Here is a 20000-nt window from a genome sequence, read left to right as displayed (position 1 = left end):
AATCACTTCTGCCGCTCGACTGAGCAAGATCTATTGAAAAACTGAGCCGTATAGGGATTGTCCGTACAGTTTCTGTGACTGATAAACGACCCAACGGAATCAATGGCCAGAGTGTCATTTACTCATCAGAACACATGCAGCTCCGCCGAACCCCATATAGACAGGCCAACCTCATAACTCACCCAGTCTTTCCATGAAGACGTTAAGTGTTCCTCAATTTAATGGATTAAAAGTATATTTTACATACATTTAACATTTTAAAATGATCATAAAACGTGTCTTGTGCTGTGAAATTGACATGTCACTGCCACAATATTATTAGAATTACTGACAATAGCGAAGTTTTTATTTACTTTTTTTATAGCAGCCGTCTTCATCAAAAGACTGTGATTTATGAAGTAGCCGCTATTATGTGGTGTAATATTTGTGGGAATAAGTGTCGTACATGTGATGTGACTATCAGCTTGAAGCACAAGCATGAGCCCAGTCCATCCCATCATGAAATAAAGAAGACTTCTGAGTGTGTTGTACATTAATAACCTCGCGCATTATGTGGCTGTGATCGCTCATCGGGAAAAACTGCTTTAACGATAAATTGAGTCCAGTGACAAGGGGTGGGGGAAAATTTTGATTCTTAGATGCATCGCGATGCGGACGTGGACGATTCTGAATCGATTCACAAATTTAAAAAAAATCTAAATGTTGATAGCGTAATGAATGTTGACGGAACGCAAAAGGCGCAACTCTGAAGCGCGCGCCCGGACCGCCTGTGGCGTCAGCGAGCACATAACAGAGACGCATGATAACTGAGCCACATCAGACCGGCACCCTCTGCATTAAAAGCTGCCGTATATATGGAAGCAAATTGGCTTCTATAAGTCGAAGGGGAAAATAACCTGGACAAGAGCCACACTATATGCAAGTTGTGTCAAACTAAACTAAAATATTTTCGAAACCCGCGAAACCATATCACCAGTGTTGGGGGTAACGCATTACAAGTAACTTGAGTTACGTAATAATATTACTTTTTCCAAGTGACTAGTAAAGTAACGCATTACTTTTCAAATTTACAACAAAATATCTGAAAAATAACGCAAGTTACTTTTTCACATTAATTTGACTGACAGCTCTCCTTCCCCCATGTTGAGGAAAATAAGTGCAGAGGCGTGTGTGTGTGTGTGTGTGTGTGTGTGTGTGTGTGTGTGTGTGTGTGTGTGTGTGTGTGTGTGTGTGTGTGTGTGTGTGTGTGTGTGTGTGTGTGTGTGTGTGTGTGTGTGTGTGTGTGTGAACATGAGGGTTATTGTAGATCTAGACTAAATGTGAGCATTTATTTATCTCACTTGCACAATAAAGATTCTGTACTCCTCAAAATGAATAAAATCAGTCAAATGCAAAATCAGAGAACTATACAAACCTCCAATAATTCAATGTTAAATAAAACAAATATTTTTATGCATAATCTACCTTTATATTTAATTTTCCAATGTCTTGCTGCTGACCTTTGATGATGAAAATTACTAGATTTTTTGTTTTTATTGGTAAAACTTTTTTCTCCTGCGTCCTATTCTACCATTATCCAGAGCTGCGCCCTCTACTGTTCATGAGGGAATCTGCATTTTTACCTCAGCCTGAGGCTTATTATTTCAATTTTGGTATGAAAAGGTCTTCACATTTGCACAAAAATATAACTTTTTTGTTATAAAAACCCCCCAAAAAACAAGCCCAGCCCAGGTGAGAAAAAGTAACGCAAAAGTAACGTAACGCATTACTTTTCTTAAAAAGTAACTAAGTAACTCAATTAGTTACTTTTTAAGGGAGTAACACAATATTGTAATGCATTACTTCTCAAAGTAACTTTCCCCAACACTGCTTATCCCACGTTTCCAACGTTTGGCTGAACCGGTAACGTTAGACGCTGCCAACCAGAGGACCACTAACTCAATCGCTAATTTGATGGTCAAGGATTTGCATCCGTATTCTCTGCAGATATTAATTTAGTGTTCAGATGTTCGTTGCATAAAATATTTTTTTATTGTGGTATAGAGCAAACAATTGTCTGTGCTAGACTTTATTTGTGTATAAGTTATTGTATATATAGTTATTCAGAATATGCTGAAGTCCACAAGCATTACTTTTGTATGAGAGCTGCTGGTACAGAATTCTATATTTTTATATATGTATAAAAGCTGTGATTTTGGTACAGCAACATTTTTATTTTATGTTTATGTCTGAAGGATTATATTATTCATTGCACATAACAGGAGGGTTTTGCTCATTACTTTATGTTAGTGATTTAGAATATGCTGAAGTCAGTATTAATTTACAAGTATGCTGCTACACGTTTCCTGTTGGTTCTTCGAATGTTGGGACATATTCTGGCAAATGTAACCTTTCTATAACACTTCTATTTGTTTAATTAATACAAAATATTGCAAGTAAATTCATTATGGGTCATTACAAATACTTTGCTTTAAAATTACCAATAGAGAAAAAAGAAAATCTGTATAGAGAAAAACATGCATCGATAATCGTTTTATAATCGCATCGCAGCCTCTGAATCTTAATCGAATCGAATCGTGAGGTGCCTAGAGATTCCCACACCTATGCCTATGTGTATGACTTTGTTGGCGTTTTGTTCAACAAACTTTTGCCATTGCAATGAATGAAATCTCTTGTTTTAATCTTTACAGTAACACCAGAATCCTGTAGAGCAGATGTTTGATTGTAATGGACAAACGTCTCCGTCTGTTATTAAACTTCAGATCAGGGTTTTTTAACTCACTAGAGGTGCAGAAACGCCACAGGGAAACTGCATCAAGCAAAAATAAATCATAATCATTACAAAGAGTAAAGATAAAGCGTCTAACAAGGGTTCATTCTAATGGCTCGTCTTCCCCCACGGCATATGGAGGAGATGGCGTTTTGTGGGCGTTCCCAGTAAAGCAGAACAAGTCTATATGTTATCGCTAAAAATCAATGGGAAAAAGGGATTTGCTGTCGATTCTATAGGGGTTTTATATAATTGAGGACTGCGGACACAATCACTCAGGAACCTATTTTTTAAATTAAAGCAAGATTTTTATGGTATTGGTACCGATTACTGTAATTTTGGTACCGTGACATCCCTAGCTGGCAACATTTATTACCCAATTACTGAACTATTATTTGGAGGAGTATTGTACACTTCAGGTTTGTTCATTCATAGGATCTTTTGACTTTTGTAAGACAAGTAAAAAAGAGAAAAAGGTCAAATTGTAATGTTTTGTTTCATAAAGCAGTTATTTGTTATTTCTACTTCTTTCCAGGACACTTATTTTTTGAGAGTTGTTCAAGTGCGAGAAGATCCGGTTGTAATTACGGGCTGGGCAAAAAAATAGATTTTCGATTAATCGTTTTTTAAAATGTGGTCGGTTCAAAATCGATTCTCAAGCTAAATCGCTTAGTCGGCTAAATCGCAAGAAATGCTTGTCCTTTACTGAAAATTGCTGAAAATCATCCAATATCCTTTTTATGTTTTAGAATAAGTGTATCAAAATATCCATAAAAACAAAATTGTATTGTATTTAACATAATTGTATGCATTTGAAATATAGAGATGGGTTCTGTTTTAATGTAGGCCTACCCAAGTGTACCTAAAATAAAAAGAGTTTAATATACAGGTTTGTGGCTCTTAATTTCTTTTTAATTGCCCACTTGTAAACTCATGTTCACTGTTCTTTTTTATAAATATAGTAGGGTATTTGAATTAAATCTATATTCATTGAGTTGAAACGAAGTTGAATCGAGAATCGAAATCGAATCGAATCAGAACATCTGAATTGACTGTACGATGTTTCGCACGGCAGATTCACAGAGTCCATCTCAGCATCTGTCTGACCACATCCAGTGCAAACCGCTCCACTCAAAGAACCTACCCCAAATATTACATACATTTGACATTACATGTCATGACATCAATAAATGCAGCAATGTGACGTGCTAAAACTATACGGTAACACATCTTTACATGTACTTACCATAGTAATAACAGTAAATTATGCATAAGTACATGCAACTGACCCGCCACCAAACCCTATAGTTAATATATAATTACACTGACACCTTCAAATAAAGCGCATCAACTATTCTAAATGATACTTTAACAGAGCATGCACAATTATTATGCATGCAGCTTTTGTATTATCATATATATATATATATAGACCATTTTGAATTTGTGTACCTAAAAATGTAAGTGTACAGTCAAAAATTACCTAAAATATAAAAACACACTTCAGATTCGGATGGATGGAATGAAAGAGACAGACAGACGATAGAACATTAGAACGATAGGTATTGAAAAAGTTATGAAATATTCAGAAAGATGGATGGAAGGAATGATAGAACGATGGATGGATGGATGGAACGACAGACAGACAGACAGACAGACAGACAGACAGACAGACAGACAGACAGACAGACAGACAGACAGACAGACAGACAGACAGACAGACAGACAGACAGACAGACAGACAGACAGACAGACAGACAGACAGACAGACAGACAGACAGACAGACAGACAGACAGACAGACAGACAGACAGACAGACAGACAGACAGACAGATAGATAGATAGATAGATAGATAGATAGATAGATAGATAGATAGATAGATAGATAGATAGATAGATAGATAGATAGATAGATAGATAGATAGATAGATAGATAGATAGATAGATAGATAGATAGATAGATATAGATAGATAGATAGAACTATAAAAGGACAGACAGACAGACAGACAGACAGACAGACAGACAGACAGACAGATAGACAGACAGACAGACAGATAGATAGATAGATAGATAGATAGATAGATAGATAGATAGATAGATAGATAGATAGATAGATAGATAGATAGATAGATAGATAGATAGATAGATAGATAGATAGATAGATAGATAGATAGATAGATAGATAGATAGATAGATAGATAGATAGATAGATAGATAGATAGATAGATAGATAGAACTATAAAAGAATAGACAGACAGACAGATAGAACAATAAAAGGATAGATAGACAGACAGATAGAAAAATAAAAGAATAGACAGACAGACAGATTGAACAATAAAAGGACAGAGAGACAGATAGACACAGATAGAACTAAAAAAGGATAGACAGACAGACAGACAGACAGACAGACAGAACTATAAAAGGATAGACAGACAGAGAGATAGAACAATAAAAGGATAGATAGACAGACAGATAGAACTATAAAAGGATAGATAGACAGACAGATAGAACTATAAAAGGATAGATAGACAGACAGATAGAAAAATAAAAGGACAGACAGACAGACAGACAGACAGATAGAACAATAAAAGGATAGACAGACAGACAGATAGAACAATAAAAGGATAGATAGACAGACAGATAGAACAATAAAAGGATAGACAGACAGACAGACAGATAGAACAATAAAAGGATAGATAGACAGATAGAAAAATAAAAGGACAGACAGACAGATAGACAGATAGACAGATAGACAGATAGACAGATAGAACAATAAAAGGATAGACAGACAGACAGATAGAACAATAAAAGGATAGATAGACAGACAGATAGAACAATAAAAGGATAGACAGACAGACAGACAGATAGACAGATAGAACTAAAAAAGGATAGACAGACAGACAGACAGATAGAACTATAAAAGGATAGACAGACAGACAGATAGAACAATAAAAGGATAGATAGACAGATAGAAAAATAAAAGGACAGACAGACAGACAGACAGACAGACAGATAGACAGATAGACAGATAGAACTAAAAAAGGATAGACAGACAGACAGACAGACAGACAGACAGACAGAACTATAAAAGGATAGACAGACAGATAGAAAAATAAAAGGACAGACAGACAGACAGATAGAACAATAAAAGGATAGACAGACAGACAGACAGACAGACAGACAGATAGAACAATAAAAGGATAGATAGACAGATAGAAAAATAAAAGGACAGACAGACAGACAGATAGAACAATAAAAGGATAGATAGACAGATAGAAAAATAAAAGGACAGACAGACAGACAGATAGATAGATAGATAGAACTAAAAAAGGATAGACAGACAGACAGACAGATAGATAGAACAATAAAAGGACAGACAGACAGACAAGACAGACAGATAGATAGAACTATAAAAGAATAGACAGACAGACAGATAGAACAATAAAAGGACAGACAGACAGACAGACAGACAGACAGACAGATAGATAGATAGAACTATAAAAGGATAGACAGACAGACAGATTCTGTATTCTGATTGCTTCCATTATATATCTCTCTCTCACACACACACACAATCACGCACGAACCATAAAATAATATTTCATAACGTTCGGAAAGGTTGACGGCGCGAATTGCAATGACATTCGCAGGCTTCTTTGCACAGGATAAGCGCTGTGAGAAACTGATGTCACGCTTACAGTGTGTGTTCTCGCCCGCCCGCCGCTTCTGATCAAGGCTGTATCTCAATACTAGTTCTACTCGATCTTAGTGCTGCGTTCGATACTATAGATCATAAAATACTATTAGATCGACTTCAAAATTACACTGGTGTTCAGGGACAGGCATTAAACTGGTTTAGATCGTATTTATCAGACCGCTACCATTTTGTCTGTCTAAATGGGGAAAAATCAAAGATAACATCAGTAGACTATGGGGTGCCGCAAGGATCCGTGCTAGGCCCTCTGCTATTCTCAATATATATGCTGCCACTTGGTAATATTATAAGAAAACATGGAATTAATTTCCACTGTTATGCTGATGACACTCAATTATATATTTCATCACGACCAGATGAAAACGCTAAATTATCTAAACTGACAGCGTGTGTTGATGATATTAAACACTGGATGACATGTAATTTTCTGCTATTAAATTCAGATAAAACGGAGGTATTACTTATTGGTCCAAAAAACTGCCCACAAAACCTCTCACAATACAACTTTACCTTGGAAGGATGTCCTGTCGCTTTATCCACTACAGTAAGAGACCTGGGTGTTATATTAGACCGCAACTTGTCTTTCGAAAGTCATATTTCATATGTTACAAGAACGGCATTTTTCCACCTTAGAAACATTGCCAAGCTACGTAACATGCTATCTATTTCTGATGCAGAAAAGTTAGTTCATGCATTCATGACCTCGAGACTAGATTACTGTAATGCTTTATTAGCTGGTTGTCCTGCATCATCAATAAACAAACTACAGTTAGTCCAAAACGCAGCTGCTAGAGTTCTTACTAGGTCAAGAAAATATGATCATATAACACCAATTTTATCATCTCTACACTGGTTACCTATTAAGTTCCGTATCAATTACAAAGTATTGCTACTGACCTATAAAGCCCTAAATGGTTTAGCTCCAGTGTATTTAACGGATCTTCTATCGCCCTACAATCCATCGCGCTCTTTAAGATCACTAAACTCGAGGCTTCTGGTCATTCCTAGGATATCTAAGTCCACTAAAGGAGGGAGGGCATTTTCACATTTAGCTCCTAAACTCTGGAATAATCTTCCTGATATTGTTCGAGGTTCAGACTCGCTGTCCCAGTTTAAAACTAGATTAAAGACGCATCTCTTTAGCCAAGCATTCACATTATAAATAAGTTTTATACTACAGTTAAATCGCACCAACAGCATTAATATTCTGAACAGCAGCTATGCTAATTATTTCCCATCTGCTTTTCTGTTGTTATCTCGGGACACTAGTCGGGTAACTAGTTCGTCAGCTCCAGTTTGTATCCAGCCTCTCATGGAGACTTCGGATGCCCCGACACCTGTGATGAGACGACTCGACGCCTGTGAAGAGACGACTCAACGCCAGCATTGTTATGGCCTAAAATAATACATGATTGATTAACTTATCCTAACATTTTTCTTTAACATTCTCTTTCTAACATTTTTCAATGTACATTTATGAAATGCACTTTCTGTGAAGCTGCTTTGAAACAATGTGTATTGTGAAAAGCGCTATACAAATAAATTTGAATTGAATTGAATTGAATTGAATATTTTCCTTACAAACGCTCAACGAAGGCTTCATTCATGTCGTTAGAAACTCACTGACAGAAGGCTTTCCATTTCAAATGCTCACGCGGCGCATTGTGAAGAGTGCTCGCGAGCACGCGTCTGTGCGCGTCTCAAAATGCTTTTATGACGCAAAATTTATGTAAACACCATCAGTAATGTCTAATGAATTAAACAGACAGGGCAAAAACATCTTATATTTCAAAAGAGATCTGTGCATTAGTGTGAATGCAGGTCTCCCGCTGTCTATGATGTCATGTTTAATAATCAAACAGTAAAGCTGAGAAAGAGAAAAATCACTCAGTTCAGACACTCTTAAGCAGTGTTGGGGAAAGTTACTTTGAAAATTAATGCATTACAATATTGTGTTACTCCCTTAAAAAGTAACTAATTGAGTTACTTGGTTACTTTTTAAGAAAAGTAATGCGTTACGTTACTTTTGCGTTACTTTTTCTCACCTGGGCTGGGCTTGCTTTTTAGTTTTGTTTTTTAATAGCAAAAAAAGTCCTTTTTTGTGCTAATGTAAAGACCTCTTCATACCAAAATTGAAATAATAGGCCTCAGGCTGAGGTATAAATGTGCTGCCATTCTGGATAATGGAAGAATAGGACGCAGGAGAAAAACGTTTTACCAATAAAAACAAAAAATCTAATAATTTTTGCTCATGGCTTAACTGAATCATCAAAGGTCAGCAGCACGACATTGGTCAATAAAGGTAGATTAAATGCATAAAAATATTTGTTCTATTTAACATTTATATATTTGAGGTTTGAGTACTCTGATTTTGCATTTGACTGATTTTATTCATTTTGAGGAGTACAGAATCTTTATTGTGCGAGTTAGTCTAGAACTACAATAACCCTCATCTTCACACACACACACACACACACACACACACACAACGCCTTTCTACTTATTTTTCACAACATGGGGGCAGGAGAGCTGTCAGTCAAATAAATGTGAAAAAGTAACTTGCGTTACTTTTTTGAAAAAGTAACTCAGATATTTTGTTGTAAATTTGAAAAGTAATGCGTTACTTTACTAGTTACTTGAAAAAGTAATATTATTACGTAACTCAAGTTACTTGTAATGCGTTACCACCAACACTGCTCTTAAATACTAAAAGCACTCTTTGTTCATTGCTTGTAATATGTTTTTTTGTTTCTCTTTATGATTTACTACTTTATGTTTTGCAGCTATATTAGTTTATATATTTAAAATTATTAACATGCAATTGTTTTAATTAAAATGTTATAATGTGTAGTTATTTTAAAAAGCTTATAATTACATATATCATAATAAAAAACATATTAATTATTAATATTAATCTTATAAATTTATTAAAAACTTAAAAAGGAAAAAGTTCAAGAATTGTTTTGGAATCGGATTGTGACTCCCAGAATCGGAATCGGATTGTGAGGTACCAATTAAAGATTTCCACCATTACTATACAATAAGGTATTGTTGAATAATACAGAAGATAAAGAGTTTAAAAAATAATCGCATATTAAATCGCAATCGCAATATTGGTTAAAAAAAAATCGCAATTAGATTTTTTTCCAAAATCGTTCAGCCCTAATCTCTACTATTTGTAAATTAAAGCACGATTAAAAACAGCCCAGAGTCATGGGACACACAAGCCCAACAGACGGCTGACCACCATCAAAGATCTCCAACTTATGTGATTGATCAGCAATGCTCCATTTAACAGAACAAACGAGTGTTTCCTTCAGTCTGGGGCGGCTGTGTTTCTGTGTCATCCAATCAGATTCCTGTAACATGGCTTTAATGGCTTTCTAGGTAATGTCATTTGATCCAGCTTTAAGCTGCATTATTTTATAGACAGCAGCTATCCCTGGCTTATGGCTAAATCCCTGCACGTCTGATGAGTCTTTTTGGCCGCAGGAATCTTAGAAACATCTGTAACACATTTACTGTACGATGTTTCGCACGGCAGATTCACAGAGTCCATCTCAGCATCTGTCTGACCACATCCAGTGCAAGCCGCTCGACTCAAAGAACCTACCCCAAATATTACATACATTTGACATTACATGTCATGACATCAATAAATGCAGCAATGTGACGTGCTAAAACTATACGGTAACACATCTTTACATGTACTTACCAGAGTAATAACAGTAAATTATGCATAAGTACATGCAACTGACCCGCCATAGTTAATATATCTTACACTGACACCTTCAAATAAAGTGCATCAACTATTCTAAATGATACTTTAACAGAGCATGCACAATTATTATGCATGCAGCTTTTGTATTATCATATATATATATATAGACCATTTTGAATTTGTGTACCTAAAAATGTAAGTGTACAGTCAAAAATTACCTAAAATATAAAAACACACTTCAGATTCGGATGGATGGAATGAAAGAGACAGACAGACGATAGAACATTAGAACGATAGGTATTGAAAAAGTTATGAAATATTCAGATAGATGGATGGATGGAACGATAGACAGACAGACAGACAGACAGACAGACAGACAGACAGACAGACAGACAGACAGACAGACAGATAGATAGATAGATAGATAGATAGATAGATAGATAGATAGATAGATAGATAGATAGATAGATAGATAGATAGATAGATAGAACAATAAAAGGATATACAGACAGACAGACAGACAGACAGACAGACAGACAGACAGACAGACAGACAGACAGATAGATATATAGATAGATAGATAGATAGATAGAACAATAAAAGGATACAGACAGACAGACAGACAGACAGACAGATAGATAGATAGATAGATAGAACTATAAAAGGACAGACAGACAGACAGACAGACAGACAGACAGACAGACAGACAGACAGACAGACAGACAGACAGACAGACAGATAGATAGATAGATAGATAGATAGATAGATAGAACAATAAAAGGATATACAGACAGACAGACAGACAGACAGACAGACAGACAGACAGACAGATAGATATATAGATAGATAGATAGATAGAACAATAAAAGGATACAGACAGACAGACAGACAGACAGACAGACAGACAGATAGATAGATAGATAGATAGAACTATAAAAGGATAGACAGACAGACAGACAGACAGACAGACAGACAGACAGACAGACAGACAGACAGACAGATAGATAGATAGATAGATAGATAGATAGATAGATAGATAGATAGATAGATAGATAGATAGAACTATAAAAGGATAGACAGACAGATAGATAGAATAATAAAAGGATATACAGACAGGCAGGCAGGCAGGCAGACAGACAGACAGACAGACAGACAGACAGACAGACAGACAGACAGAACTATAAAAGATAGACAGACAGATAGATAGATAGAACTAAAAAAGGATAGACAGACAGATAGAACGATAAAAAGACAGACAGACAGACAGACAGACAGACAGACAGACAGATAGATAGACAGATAGACAGATAGATAGACAGATAGATAGATAGATAGATAGATAGATAGATAGATAGATAGATAGATAGATAGATAGATAGATAGATAGATAGATAGATAGATAGATAGATAGAACAATAAAAGGACAGACAGATAGACAGATGGATGGATGGATGATTGTTCATATCACTATTATCAGTTCTTGTATTGTTGGTCCTGGTTAAATAACACTTCCCTGGATATATTTCTGGAATGACAACCCACTAACTTGACTAGTAATCCCGCCTGGATAGTTCTGGGAGTTTTCCCAGTGGATGTGTTTACCCGTGTTGTGGTTGTTCGGGGGCAGCAGAGCGCTGAGCAGCACCGGGTGGGTTTTCTCCAGAGCCCAGCAGAACTCCTGGAAATGATCCCGCTCCTTCTTCTCCACCAGGGTCTTGAGGAGCAGATGGACCTTCTCGGCGCTGCTGGAGCAGTTGCAGTCGAGCTCCGCGCGCTCGGCCGGGCTCAGGCAGCCTGACTGGGCCAGCAGCTCCAGAACCCGATCCACATCTGTGACGGACTCCGACAACTTTTGCTGGCACTGCTCTAACAACTCTTTGTGCTTGGGATCCATCACACCCGGTCCGGTCCGCTACAGAGCGACACAAAGCGCTGAAAACAACGACGCTCCGGTTAAAGAGTTTTTTGTGTGAAGTTGAAAGAAGCAAGAAGCCATATTTGCGACTTTAGGAGAGACTCCAACGGTTTTTTCTTCTTCTTCGGCTCCGGAGAGTCTCACATCTTTGCCAGTTCTCGGTTTCAAATCGCTTGACGGCGGTCCGACGGCGCTCGTAACTTTAACTCGCTTTCGATCATTTTAAATTAGTTTTAAAGTTTGACAGTTTATCACAAATTATCGCCGTAACTCCAATGATCAGAGGTGCGGCGGAGCTCCGCCATGACTCCACAACTCCGCAGCTGCTATCATCTGCCAATCAAAGCCTAGGAGCGGGAGGGGAACGGAGGCCGGGGCGGGGCTACCGCCTGCCAATCAAACCGGTTCAACAGGAGGGAACGAGAAAGGGGCGGGGCTGCTACATGCCACTCAAAACAGTTAAAATGGGAGGGGAACCAGAGAGGGGCGGGGCTTCCGATAAAACACCTAGGCGTTCACTGGAGAGGTTATTTCATCATTTACAGATGAGTACAAAGTAACAAAACACTTTCATGTTTTTTTTTTCTTTGATGCTTTTCCTGTAAATGTCAACTCTTAAAAAATGATGTCATTTCAATTAAAAAAAACTTAAAAAAATTATAAAACGTGTTATTTTTGTGAGAGTTCATATTAAATGCCTGATTATTATTATTATAATTATTATTATTATTATTATTATGTATAATGTTTGTACTGTTTAATTGCAAATTAATTGAAAAAAAATAATTGCATGGAACTAATTAACTCAAAAAAATATTTATTATTAATTATTATAGTCATTAATGTTAAGCTGCGTGTTGAATTAAAAAAATGCACAAATCAATAAGTTGAGAAAATAAAAACCTTTTTTTGTTTCCTGTTGCCAAGGTTATTTTGCATTTTATTTGGTTGTGGTTTAAACAGTAAAGTCCACAAAGCGCAGATAATATGATATTTATGACACAATCCTAGATCTAATGTTTGATTTTCCATTGTTAACTCTTGTGCTGTGTAATGTGTAACCAGAACGCTGCTCAACACACACTCACGGTCCACGGAAAACACACACAATACTGCATAATAAACCATTTCAACAAAAGGGATTTAAACTTCATTTTAAAGGTCATTTTCATATTTTTTTTACTTTTTATATCTTTTGAAATATCATATTTATATTTTGATATTCAATATATAATCAAATAGAGAGACACAAACTAACACCACAAAACATCACAGAATCCACTGCTGATTTCCCTCCAAAAATGATGTCACTTCCTGTCAGGTGATGTCATTAAGGAACTGGGATTTTTCAAAATAAACATTTCGGTGACCAAAATTCAATGTCAGCTCAATGTCTAATGCCAACTTTAACCAAAACCGACATCAGCTGATGTTTATATTTTGTTGGTTTTAGGTTGTGTTGTAAAGTAACCAAAATACAACGTTGAGCCAACGTCTCAATTCAACGTCATATTGACGTCAATCTCAAACGTTGGACAGACGTTGGGTTCTGACGTCAACCCGATTTTAATTTTCAACCAAAATGCAACGTCAATCTGACGTCATTTTGACCAATTTAAAAAAAGAAAATCTGAATATGTTTCAATCAAAGAACATCATCAGTTTGTCATTGTTTAAATTCATTGTGTATTGCAGCATCCAGTAACATGTAGTTTAGCACACATATATATATATATATATACACACACAGTGTTGGGGGTAACGCATTACAAGTAACTTGAGTTACGTAATCAGATTACTTTTTCCAAGTAACTAGTAAAGTAACGCATTACTTTTAAAATTTACAACAAAATATCTGAGTTACTTTTTCACATTAATTTGACTGACAGCTCTCCTGCCCCCATGTTGAGGAAAATAAGTGCAGAGGTGTGTGTGTGTGTGTGAACATGAGGGTTATTGTAGTTCTAGACTAAATGTGAGCATTTATTTATCTCACTTGCACAATAAAGATTCTGTACTCCTCAAAATTAATAAAATCAGTCAAATGCAAAATCAGAGAACTATGCAAACCTCCAATAATTAAAAGTTAAATAAAACCACTATTTTTATGCATAATCTACCTTTATATTTAATTGACCAATGTCTTGCTGCTGACCTTTGATGATGAAAATTACAAGATTTTTTGTTTTTATTGGTAAACTTTTTTCTCCTGCGTCCTATTCTACCATTATCCAGAGCTGCGCCCTCTACTGTTCATGAGGGAATCTGCATTTTTACCTCAGCCTGAGGCTTATTATTTCAATTTTGGGATGAAGAGGTCTTTACCGTTGCACAAAAAAAAAAAAAAACAAGCCCAGCCTAGATGAGAAAAGTAACGCAAAAGTAACGTATCGCATTAATTTTCTGAAAAAGTAACTAAGTAACTCATTTAGTTACTTTTTAAGGGAGTAACGCAATATTATAATGCATTACTTTTCAAAGTAACTTTCCCCAACACTGCTTACACTGATAGTAGTTTAGCAGGATTGATCCAGGTGTAATTTGATGCCTGAGATAAAACATCCTGATGTGTGAGATGAGGACCTGAAAGGAGCAGTGCTCATGTGACAATTACCATATTCATATACTATCATAATGAACGATTACCATATTCATATACTATCATAATGAGCGATTACCATATTCATATACTATCATAATGAGAGATTACCATATTCATACACTATCATAATGAACGATTACCATATTCATACACTATCATAATGAGCAATTACCATATTCATATACTATCATAATGAACGATTACCATATTCATACACTATCATAATGAACGATTACCATATTCATACACTATCATAATGAACAATTACCATATTCATACACTATCATAATGAGCGATTACCATATTCATACACTATCATAATGAGCGATTACCATATTCACATACACTATCATAATGAGCGATTACCATATTCATACACTATCATAATGAGCAATTACCATATTCATATACTATCATAATGAGCGATTACCATATTCATACACTATCATAATGAGCGATTACCATATTCATGCACTATCATAATGAGCGATTACCATATTCATACACTATCATAATGAGCGATTACCATATTCATATACTATCATAATGAGCGATTACCATATTCATACACTATCATAATGAGCGATTACCATATTCATATACTATCATAATGAACGATTACCATATTCATACACTATCATAATGAACGATTACCATATTCATACACTATCATAATGAGCGATTACCATATTCATACACTATCATAATGAGCGATTACCATATTCATATGCGATCATAATGAACAATTACCATATTCATACACTATCATAATGAGCGATTACCATATTCACATACACAATCATAATGAGCGATTACCATATTCATACACTATCATAATGAGCGATTACCATATTCATATACTATCATAATGAGCGATTACCATATTCATACACTATCATAATGAGCGATTACCATATTCATACACTATCATAATGAGCGATTACCATATTCATATACTATCATAATGAGCGATTACCATATTCATACACTATCATAATGAGCGATTACCATATTCATATACTATCATAATGAACAATTACCATATTCATATACTATCATAATGAGTGATTACCATATTCATACACTATCATAATGAACAATTACCATATTCATACACTATCATAATGAACAATTACCATATTCATATACTTCATAACGATATCATAATGCCCCGAACTGACGTTAATGAAAAGTGCTCTGTATTGCATCATTTAAATCCCTGCCGTCTCTGTAAATGGAGGCAGAATCTGCCTGATATGAGAGGATTTGTTGATGATATTTATATGTTATTCTTGTCGGATATGCTATAAACTTTGAGGCATTGAATGTTTAAATCTGAAGATCAGATTACAGAGTCCGCTTCACATAATCTCCCTGATACAACCCCAGTTTACAGCAATCAAACAGACTGAATATATGCCTGATCACAGATGGCATTTGGAATTGTGTCAGGCAAATGGATTCAGATGACCACAGCCAAAACACCCGGATGATGTCAATGTACACTAATGGAGCAGCACACAGTATGGAAGGCCTGAGGTCCTGTTCGTCCAATCGAATCACTCGGGATCATCCAATCAGAGAACCTCAGCATTGACCAACCAGGGTGTTAATGGAGAAGATGCCCTGAAAAAATGAATGAATGATGTTCTTTGTTTATGCTTTGCAAGGATGAAAATGCTTTTGAAATGCAAATTCAATCTATGTTTATGTCACACTGCTACAGTTTGCACTTTTAAATAAGCAAGCACACACAACAAATCATGTTCCACTAGTTAACTATATTAGTTAAAGGTACAAGATGTCACTTTTTTGTTGGGGATGAAACCTGCAAAAACAATAAATAAATAAATAAATATGCAAATAAATAAATAAACCCAAAAATACACATATTCCTGTATAAATAAATACATGTGCATGGAGATAAATAATTACATTTTAAAAAATTAATGTTGGGGAAAATATATATATTTTTTAAAGGAAATGATAAAACTGAAAGTTTAACCGTTTAATCATTTTTGAATATAGCTCTGTATTTATTTTTCCTTGGCGTAATATGCTAATGAGGAGGGCGTCAACAGCCATCAGCCAATGGTGACATAGAGACCGCCTTCTGATGTTTGATTGACACCTCCTCATTAGCATGTTGCGCCAAGGAAAAATAAATACAGAGCTACATTCAAAAATGAAAAAATAAATAAAAGTAAAATGGTCAACTTTCAGTTCAGCATTTCCTTTAAAATTTTACTTATTCCCCCATTCGTTTTATTTATTTAATTATTTATCTCCTTACACGTTTAATTACCTAAATATTTATTGTGTGTGTGTGTGTCACTGAGGCACCAACAGACTTTTTTCGGGATTTTCAGGATGAGATTGGAGCTTTATCTTTAAATTCTACGTTTCCATAACTATTTCACATCGACATGAGTTGTTCTGTAGAAACTGTACTAACCATAGAGTGTAAAAAAATATGGACGAAGTGTCACCTGCAGGTTTCTGAAGAGCATTTTTGAAGCCTGAAGTGGGCGGGGCCGGCCGTCGCCATCTTGGCAGCGAAAATGGGCAAAGAGGCGGGAAGTGGGCGGAGCTGAGGTGCCTGGTTGCTGAAACCACCCCCACCTAGCTCAACCATAGCGGCAATCAAGTGGCCACGCCCTTAATTATGCAGAACTTTAAGGCTTTATATAATGTAAACGAATGAGTTATAAATAACCCCCCCCGCCACAGTCGTCATGAAGGGCAAAATTAGCCGTACAGACCAAAAGCACAATGTGTCCCAGACTGTAAACATGTGTTCTTCTGCTGTAAAGTTGGGCATTTTAACATGAGCTCAATGAGATTCTGCTCCTCTAGTGGCCAGTCCATGAACTGCAGTTTAAGTCACTTCTATATCGGCTTCAGGAGAAACTGCGGGAGGATTCTGAGTGTGGGCGGGGCCTCAGCGCCATATATGGACATTGGCGGCTTCACTTTTCTACAGTGGAAGAGAGTGAAGGTGCGTCGCCCATCTTTGTTTTGTTTTTTTACAGTCAAAGTCTACTTTTAACATGAACTATGAAAAATACTTGTATTAATCTTACTAGATATTAATTTTAACATTTACTAATAAATTACTAAAGCGTTATGACCCAAGCTAACCCTAACAAACAATAAACAGTTGCATTTTTATGAAAGGATGAGTTCACTTCAAAATGAACATTTCCTGATAGTTTCCTCACCCCTTCTCATCAAAGATGTTCATGTCTGTCTTTCTTCAGAGGAAATGAAGTTTTTTGAGGAAAACATTCCAGGATTTTTCTGCACATAATGGACTTCAATGGGAACCAACGGCTGAAGATCCAAATCAATGCAGTTTCAGAGGAAGAGCTTCAGCGGCTCTGACCGATCCCAGAGGAATAGAGTCTGATCTAGACTAACCATCAGACATTAAGAAAAGAAGAAAAAAAAGTACTGTAAATATTTTTAAACTAAATGGCTCATCTTGGGCTTTTTTTTAATGGGATTACGCAATCCGTGGCGCTCCACAGAGCAGCGCAAGATGAGCCATTTAAGTCAAAAAGTATATAAATGTGTTTGTTTTTTTTATGTCGGATGGTTTGTCTAGATCAGATTCTATTCCTATTCCCATCGTTGTTTAACCTTTTTTTGCTATTGGACGTTTGTATTTTGCTGCGTTCACACCGAATACAAATAGAGCGTCTGGAGTGAGTGTTTTCCATGTTAAGTCACTGTAAAGAGGCGTTGACGTGCGTCTGGAGGTCCTGCGGCGCGATTGACGCGATTGATTTTATCTCATTCACACGTCCAGTTCGCGCGAACGATGAATTTGTGCTTATTTGGTGCTTTTTGTGCATTCACGCATTTGAAGTGAATTTGCGTGTGACGCCCAATGTTGAAAAATCTGAACGTCTGTTTGCGCCGCGTTAACCAATCAGGAGGCAGCTCGCTGCTGTCACGTGGTGAAGTCACTCATTCAACATGGAGGAACGACTGATATTGGCAGTGAGCAGTCATACGGAGCTATTCACTTCAAACGCTCGCTTTATACACACGAGTGGATTCAAAATGTTCACGCTTCCAACTACATGCAATATAGCGAATGTGATGCTCATTAGTGTTCGCATGTGCACTTTGTAAACACGGAGCAGGGACAGTACTTCCACCTACCTTTAGTGTCACCTTTCCAATGTGCAATTTTAGGTTAAAAAGTATATAAATATTTATTTTTTTATAAAATGTGTCTGATGGTTAGTCTAGATCAGACTCTATTCCTCTGGGATTGGTCAGAGCCGCTGAAGCTCTTCCTCTGAAACTGCATTGATTTGGATCTTCAACCGTTGGTTCCCATTGAAGTCCATTACGTGCAGAAAAATCCTGGAATGTTTTCCTCAAAAAACTTCATTTCCACTGGAGAAAGAAAGACATGAACATCTTGGATGAGATGGGGGAAATATTCATTTTGAAGTGAACTCATCCTTTAACCGTCAACCCAGCCATTAATCCCGCCCTTGTGGACACATTTGGGCACGAAAGTCACAAGTGTGATTCCCAATTATTTAAAAAAATAAATGTTATATCACTATCTTTGATACAATTAATTCTATCAATATATGCCTTTTTTGTTATTTTTGGGGTATAAATTAATTTATTTACCTCTAAAAGTACCATATTTTTTATGTAAAATATGCTTATTTTTATGTTATAATTAATATTTCTTTAACTTCAGTAAATCCAGAGATCCAAAACCTAAAAATGTGGTGCGTTTGGTGACATCTGGTGACTTATGATGGTATTCATTTCTTTTTAAAGCTACAATATCAATAGCCACTAGATGGCAATAGAACTCAATGGCTGCATATGGGCTGAACTCTGTAAAACAATGTTTTAACATTTTTTTTTTTAATTGCCCAGTTATTGGCTCCTTTAATTCATTTGTTTGTGTATGTGTGAGGGACTGTTTTTTATTCGACAAAAATAAAAAAATAAAACTCACTGTTATAGGCTCATTCAATGGCTTTCAATTCAATGCTTTTGTGGATGTGTGTGTGTGTGTGTGTGTGAGTGTTTGCCACATTGAGAATGTTGTATAGGCTCACTCCTTCATTTGTGTGTATGTATGATCTGCATTGTGTTGGATTTATTGGACAAATAAAAAACAATATGCTCGGAATTACAGTTTTTCCCATTCATTCCTATGGCTGCCCATTTTTGTTTTGTTTTTCAAGCACTTAACATTATAGAATCAAGTAATTGTGTGTGTGTTTGTGTGTGTG

The 20000-nt window shown here is 36.1% G+C and overlaps 1 protein-coding gene across 7 annotated transcripts in view; it reads right to left on the bottom strand.

Moving 5' to 3' along the window:
- dlg5b.1 (discs, large homolog 5b, tandem duplicate 1) overlaps positions 1-12451 on the bottom strand; it is a 106029-nt gene extending 93578 nt beyond the window's left edge. For all 7 annotated transcript variants that reach the window (XM_079801348.1, XM_079801351.1, XM_079801349.1 and 4 more), the window contains exon 1: positions 11810-12451. In XM_079801348.1, the coding sequence (XP_079657474.1) occupies positions 11810-12101 (292 nt within the window). In that variant the 5' untranslated portion in view covers positions 12102-12451. The remainder of the gene's footprint in view (positions 1-11809) is intronic.
- Between the last annotated feature and the right edge of the window lie 7549 nt (positions 12452-20000).

Source organism: Gobio gobio (genome assembly GCF_949357685.1).
Source record: "Gobio gobio genome assembly, chromosome: 20".
Lineage (NCBI taxonomy): Eukaryota > Metazoa > Chordata > Actinopteri > Cypriniformes > Gobionidae > Gobio > Gobio gobio.
Note: the sequence above shows the minus strand (reverse complement) of the source record. Positions and strands in the feature narration are given on the sequence as shown.